This window comes from Cariama cristata, unplaced genomic scaffold (genome assembly GCF_000690535.1).
Source record: "Cariama cristata isolate BGI_N322 unplaced genomic scaffold, ASM69053v1 scaffold3980, whole genome shotgun sequence".
In the NCBI taxonomy this organism is placed as follows: Eukaryota; Metazoa; Chordata; class Aves; order Cariamiformes; family Cariamidae; genus Cariama; species Cariama cristata.
The window spans coordinates 13173-20243 of record NW_009593920.1 but is presented as its reverse complement, the minus strand read 5'-3'; the positions used below and the strand labels follow the sequence as shown (position 1 = coordinate 20243).

General features: G+C 57.5%; 1 protein-coding gene across 1 annotated transcript in view; it reads left to right on the top strand.

The window, feature by feature from the left end:
* Window positions 1-6602, top strand: part of LOC104158344 (F-box/WD repeat-containing protein 7-like) — a 10866-nt gene extending 4264 nt beyond the window's left edge. The window contains exons 3-12 of the mRNA XM_009695964.1: window positions 649-731; window positions 1148-1286; window positions 1750-1884; window positions 1984-2107; window positions 2263-2399; window positions 3987-4100; window positions 4622-4803; window positions 5099-5324; window positions 5702-5912; window positions 6094-6602. Coding sequence (XP_009694266.1) covers window positions 649-731; window positions 1148-1286; window positions 1750-1884; window positions 1984-2107; window positions 2263-2399; window positions 3987-4100; window positions 4622-4803; window positions 5099-5324; window positions 5702-5912; window positions 6094-6362 — 1620 coding nt within the window. The 3' untranslated portion in view covers window positions 6363-6602. The remainder of the gene's footprint in view (window positions 1-648; window positions 732-1147; window positions 1287-1749; window positions 1885-1983; window positions 2108-2262; window positions 2400-3986; window positions 4101-4621; window positions 4804-5098; window positions 5325-5701; window positions 5913-6093) is intronic.
* Window positions 6603-7071: the final 469 nt, after the last annotated feature.

The following is a 7071-nucleotide window of genomic DNA, read 5'->3' as shown; positions in this document are numbered from 1 at the left end:
AGCTCCCTACCTGGGTTGAGGGAGCCCTGTGCTCACGTTCTGGTGGCTGCCAGCATGGTCTGGTAGCCACCCAGCTCTCCACACGTTTCCTGTTCACCCTGTGGTGCTCGTATGGAGCTAGAAGGCTGTAGATTCCCTTTGATGCCACCACGTCAGGGTACGTTCTGCCACACATCCCAGTACAGCTCTCCCTGTAGCTGTCAAGTGTAGCAGGGTATGCTGAGCAGCTCTAGGGCTCGGCTGTGGGGCTGGTTTGGCGGGAGGCTTCAGCACACCTAGTTCCCTGCTCAGGCTGCAGGTCTGCCTGCTCCATGTTGAACTGTGCCTAGAGAAGGGCCAAGCAGATGTACCTCTAGGTTTTGTCCGCCGCTGTTTTTGTCCCTGTGCAGCTGCTTTGCTGACTCTACCCCATCAGATCTGATATTCACCTTGGAAGGACGAAGTTCCATTTCTCCCACAGAAGTTAACTCTTCTGCCAGCTCCAGAGCTCAGGTGGCCTTCAGCTTGCTTCTGCAGGTCCCCAACATGAGCGTGGACTTGGAACACTTGCTAGGCTAGGTCTCTGTCACTTTTGGCAGAAAATCAGTGACCCAGACTGTGCGCAGAGGGCTCTGCTCCAGCCTGCTTTAACTTGCCTTCTCCTTGCAGATGAAGCGGAAGTCTGAGAACGGCCTGGACGGCAGGGCCCTTTCCCCTGGTAAAAAGCTGTGCAAGGGCTCTGAGTACAGCAGGTAAGTTGAGTGCTCCGCATGCTGAGCAATAAGTTGACCTGAGGGATGGGAAGACCTCCTTCTGCCAGTCCCATCCCTTAGTCATCTTGGTGTCCTGCTGAGGTTATGGAGTCTCCATTCTTGGAGAGCTACAGGGTGGTCCTGCTTCAGCAGGGGCTTGGACCAGATGACCTCTGGAGGTGCCTCCAGCCTCAATCAGTCTGTGATTCTGTCATTCTGTAGAGCAGGCTGGGCTAAGGCAACTGTGTGTGTAGCTGTGGTCCCAGTGGAAGTGATGGGGGAAGGGGTAGCTTGGCGGGAGGCTTGTAGCTGGCAGTTATGGGGACCTCTGTCCTGAGAACTGTTTGCTCAGCGTGGCCCAGAGTAGCGTTGGCATGTCTCACCGTTGCTTTGGTCTCTCCCCGGCTGTGGTCCAGGACACTGGGTCCCTGCATGCCCAGTCCCACCACCACCTTTGGGGACCTGCGCAATGCCAAAGCAGGCCAGGCACGCCGCCGCCGCATCCCCTCGGTGGCGCCTCCTCCGGAGCTGCAGGACTGGCTCCGCATCTTCCAGGTAGGCTCGGGCGCCTTGCCAAAGGGCTCGACTCAGAGGGCACCAAGAAACTTTGGGTTTGATGGGCAGGCAGGAGGGGAGCCAAGCCCTAGGGAGTCTACATGAAACCCACTACAGGAAGGGGTTTGGGTCCCACAGTTGGGTTTTCATGAGCTTTTGCCTTGGGTAAAGGAGTATAGAAGTGGTGTTAGCCCCTCTCTCGGTCCTCTTCATCCTGGAGTGGTATTGCTTTGCCATCGCACAGCAGCTGTATTCCACCTTATGTGACTCGTGGAGCTCCCAGCCCTGTCTCTGTGGCTCCTCTCTGTTAGAGGATCTAGGCAGCAGAGCCCTGGCCTGCTCCAGAGGCCCAGCTGGCCTGTCTTGCCTGTCCTGGTTGGCGTTTCTGCTATGGCTGGGGTGGGGGGAGCCTGTGAGGGTGTGCTGTGTGTGCAGGCGTTGTCACTGGTGTCCCTCTCGTCAGCGGTGGAGTGGCCCGGAGAAGCTACTTGCTCTGGATGAGCTCATTGATCGCTGTGAGCCCTCCCAAATCAAGTACATGATGCAGGTCATTGAACCTCAGTTCCAGAGAGACTTCATATCCCTGCTGCCCAAGGAGGTGAGTTGAAGTGAGGGACAGGCTGGCCCTGGTGCTGGGCACCAGTTACCAGCCACGGGAGCCCACTGTGCCCTTGTGACTCGGGTTCTACTCCTACAGCTGGCACTCTATGTCCTCTCATTCCTGGAGCCTCGGGACCTGCTCCGTGCTGCCCAGACCTGTCGCTACTGGAGGGTCTTGGCCGAAGACAACCTGCTTTGGAGAGAGAAATGCCGTGAAGAAGGTAAAGATCCCTCCTCCACATGGCACATTGTGACTGGGATCTGCAGTGGTGTAGCCCACAGCTCCCACGGATGTGCATCATCTTACTCCCCAGCAGGGTGAGGGCAGGGACTGCCTGTGTGCTATGAGGCATCCTGCTGTGTTTTCTTCCTGCAGGCATCGAAGAGCCCTTGAGCCTGCGGAAGCGGCGCCTGCTGAGCCCTGGCTTCATGTACAGCCCCTGGAAATTTGCCTTCATGCGGCAGCACAAAATCGACATGAATTGGCGCAGTGGGGAGCTTAAAGCGCCCAAGGTGGGTGCTTTCAGGAGTCCTTGCTGAGAATCAGCCTCTAGAGCTTTGACGTGTAGGAAGCTGGTACAGGAAGGAAATAGCAGAGAAATATCCATGACTGATAGGATAACAACACTAAGAATTTTCAAAGTGCCTCAGGAAAAGATTCACGTCTGGCCTGTCTTTAGAAGGCACAGCCCACAGGCATTCACCTGGAAATATTTGCATTTAAAGGTCATTGAAGCTGTAGGTCCTGCCAGCTTGCTGCAACTCCTGTCCCTGCTTGTGGAGAGCAGATCCACAGCGCAGCTTGCTTGGAGCTTTCCCATGGGCTCTGGCTGGCAGCACCACTGATCTCGGGGATTGCCAGAGGGCTGCAGTTCTGCCAGCAGCGAAAGGGTCACCCTGGACCCCAGCAAAGGGGGTTTCCATCCCTTCACCCCTTCTCTGAGCACTCTTGGCGGGCGCGGTGCCCAGCGGCCCTGTAGCCAATGGTGGCATCCAGGGAGTGGTACCGGCCTTCTGGGGCTCAGCCAAGCCTTGGCCCGGGTACGAGGTTCCAGAACACTTGGGTGTTCCCTCCCTGCCTAGGTCCCTGCCTGCTCCTCGTCCCTGCGCAGGAGGCAGGGGAGGGCAGAGCCCCACCTGCCCCTTCTCTCAGTCTCTCAGGTAACAGTCTCAGTCCTGCTGCTCTCCATCTCCAGAGGCATTTTCTGGGCCTCCAGTGTTCCCAGCCCCTTCTCCAAGCCCCTGCCCCGGTGGCAAGCGCAGTGAGCAGCAGTGCTCTGCACGGTGCTGTTGCTGCAGCAACTGCACCCCCCAGCAGTGAACTGGCACCAGGCAGCCCTTTCCTGAGACCCCCGACACCCTGGTCTCTGTGCCCCCCGTGAGCAGAGCTCTCCAGGGCAATGCCTGCAGGCACATCCACCCTGTACCTTCCTCTGGCTGAGGGGAAGTTTAATATGTTCCCTGCAAAGGGCGGCTCTGGGCTTGTTTTCACACCAAGCTGCCGCTTGCCCTCATGCTGCCCCTCCCCGTGGCTTGGCCAGGTCTGTCTGATGTGCCTCCTCATTCCCTGGAGTCCTCCCTAACCTGCCTGATCTCTACCCACCTGCAGATGTTGCTTGGTCATTGCCCACCTTTCCTGCCCTCTTTGCACGTCACTGTGTTGGGGAGGTGGCAGAGGGTGCACAGCTGTTTGTGTCCTGCCTGCCTTCTACCATGTGAAAAATGGGGCTGATGGTCCTAAACGTGCCCTGGCTGATGGCCATGAGTTTTTGATGTGGGATGGAATGTTATCTCTGAGCTTGGTAGCTTGTGCGGCCTTAATAGCCACAAGGTTCCATCGGTGTTTTGGATCCCCTGGTCACCCGCTGTCCCCCAGCAGCACACACCAGACACTTCGCTGGCTCTTGCTGTAGCTGCTGCCCCACAGAGAAGCAGCAGGGCAGTGGCAGGTGCTACAGGGACACATCTGTTCTTGCTTCCCTCAGCACTTGCTGCTTCCCCGCTGTTCTTAAAGGGTGCTCTTCAGGCCCGAGGTTTCACAGACTCCGGGGCTCTGAGCTGCCCTCACCTCCCTCCTTACTCGTGTTGTTCTCCATGCAGGTGCTGAAGGGACACGACGACCATGTCATTACCTGCCTGCAGTTCTGTGGCAACCGGATAGTCAGTGGCTCAGATGACAACACCCTGAAGGTGTGGTCGGCTGTCACTGGGGAGGTGAGCTGTTGTCCGGTCACATCGTAGGGCTGCTCTGCTGGCACGCTGAGTCACGCTGATCCTCTGCGTTGCTGCAGGAAAGGGTGCAGGTGTGCAAGGCATAGTGGCTGTTCAGGAGGGTTTGTCTTGTCTCTGGCAATGTGTAGCTGGGGAGAGGGTTTGATAGGTCCTGTGGCTGCAGGAGCAATGGGAAGAGCTGTCTTAAGCTACAAGCCTGTTGGTGCAGTAACAAATGAGCACGAGTTACCCACACATGTGGTTTCACTGGCAGTCAGCAAGTGTGGGCCACCCTCCTGGAGATCCCGGAAGGGCAAGAAACTCGATTGGGTTTAGAATAGGATGTGGTCATTGTCACGGAGAGGACTCTGGTGGGAGCCTGAGTCTGTCTGCAGTGAGGTGGATTGCTGACCTGAAGACCCTTACCAATCCCTTGCCTGGAGGAAGTCCTATGCTTTGCTTTTCCTTTTTGCTGTGTTGTTCAGCCTTGCCCGAAACAGTGTCTCGCATCTTGTCCTTTGCAGTGTGTGCAGACACTGGTTGGCCACACAGGGGGTGTGTGGTCTTCCCAGATGAGGGACAGCATCGTCATCAGCGGCTCCACAGACCGGACACTCAAAGTGTGGAATGCAGACACAGGCGAATGTGTGCACACGCTGTACGGGCACACGTCCACAGTGCGGTGCATGCATTTGCATGGGAACAGGTATGGGTGTGATGGTGTTTGGGGTCTGGTCTGGTCTCTGGAATGGAGCAGGTGGAGGTGTAGAAGCATTAGAGGTGTGGAACAGTCTGCGGCATGGGATATAGGGCAGGTGAAAGTGCAGAGGTGCTCGGGGCTCAGACTGATCTGTAGCTGAAAGATGCAGTGTGGGAAGAGGTATCCCGGGAGCGGATAAGCTGGGGCTACCCCTCGGGGAAGGTCGTGTGTCTGGGGTTATCTCAGTTGGACGAGGTCCAGGGTCGACACAATTGGGCTGCAAGTGCATCCTTGCCCACAGGGTTGTGAGCGGCTCACGGGATGCCACTCTGCGGCTCTGGGACATCGAGACTGGGCAATGTCTGCACGTGCTGATGGGGCATGTGGCTGCTGTGCGCTGCGTGCAGTACGACGGGCACAAGGTGGTGAGCGGCGCATATGACTATACAGTGAAAGTGTGGGACCCCGAGAGCGAGAGCTGCACTCACACGCTGCAGGGACACACAAACCGCGTCTACTCCTTGCAGGTAGTACCCTGGCACCCCCTTTCCTCCTGCTCATTGTGCTGCAGGGGCACGAGCCATGCCTGTTTTGGCAAGTAAGAGGCTGTCTCCCCACCCTGTGCACATGCTGCAGGGACCCACAGGCCATGTCTGTTCCCTGCAGGTGAGACACTCGCTGCCCCTCCACCCTGATTCCCACACACGCATGCACTGCAGGAACAGACACACTGTGTCTCTTTCCTGGAGGGAATATGTTGCCAAACACACGTGCACGCTCATGAACCAAAGGGGACATGAGCACATCGTTTAATCTGCTGAGCGCCAAGTCTCTGACACTAGACTGCAAAGAACACTCCTCCCCTTTCTGGGCAGGCCGTGCTGATCTCTGTCTCTCTGGGCAGTTTGATGGGACACACATCGTGAGTGGCTCTCTGGACACGTCGATTCGAGTGTGGGACGTAGAGAGTGGAAACTGCCTGCACACGCTCATGGGGCACCAGTCGCTCACGAGTGGCATGGAGTTACGTGACAACATCCTTGTGTCTGGCAATGCTGACTCCACAGTCAAGATCTGGGACATCAAGACAGGCCAGTGCCTGCAGACACTGCAGGGTGAGTGCAGGAGGATGGAGCAGCTCCCCGCATGGGGGGGTGTTGTCGAGGGATCGTGTTGCTCCTGGCTGCCAGGCACGGCAGGGGAAGGGCAGATGTTGCCCAGCAGCAGGTGCTCCTGAAGAGCCTGGGGTTGGAGGGTGGGACCACAGGGGGACTAACAGATACCCTCTGCTTCCAGGGCCCAGCAAGCACCAGAGTGCCGTCACCTGCCTACAGTTCAGCTCCAAGTTTGTGGTGACCAGCTCAGACGATGGTACTGTCAAGCTCTGGGACCTCAAGACGGGCGAGTTTGTGCGCAACCTGGTTGCGCTGGAGAGTGGGGGCAGCGGGGGCGTAGTCTGGCGCATCCGCGCCTCCAACACCAAACTCGTGTGTGCAGTGGGCAGCCGCAATGGCACGGAGGAGACCAAGCTGCTGGTGCTGGACTTTGATGTGGACCTGAAATGAACCTGGCCAGTCCAGGCTGGGATGGAGGATCCCGCGGGCTGGGTGTGGCAGCTGGTCTTGGTGGGGCTGGCCCCAGAGCAGGCGCTAGCCCCCCGCGGGCTGTAAATACTGTTAGCAGCTGTCTGGGCCTTATTTATATATGTGTGAACTCCCTGTGGGGAGCCTGTGCCAGCTGGGGCACTGTACAGAGGAAGCAGCATGTTTTGTACACACTAATATATCGATTTATTTCTGTACCTGGGGCCTTCTTCTCCACCCCTGCTGTTCCCTGAGCCCTTCCTTCCTGGAGCTTGTCTCTTCTGGGGGAGCAGTCGGTGGCTGCAGCCCATCCCATTTGATTCCAGGCAGAAGTAGGGAGAGTACTGGTTTTCCTTAGAGTCGCTGACCTCGGAGACCAGCGCTCTCTTCCTGCACACGCATGCCCTTGTCTGGTGGAGTGCCCTCTGCCTGGAGTCCCGTAGTCTGTGGGCTCCAGCTTCTTTATTTTGGGCACGGTAGTGGGCTGGCAATGTGCATGAGGTGCTGAGCACGCAGCGTTGGGGAGGTCTTGCAGGGCAGTACTGCAGGTAACACAGCCTGATGGCTGGCCAGGCATGTAGGCTCACAAAGCTGTCCTAGGAAGAGGTAGTCCCAATATTGTGCTTGAGAGGGACTAGTGCTGTGAGCAGACATGGGTTTTTTTCTGTACTGCTCTGATCCAGCCAGAGGG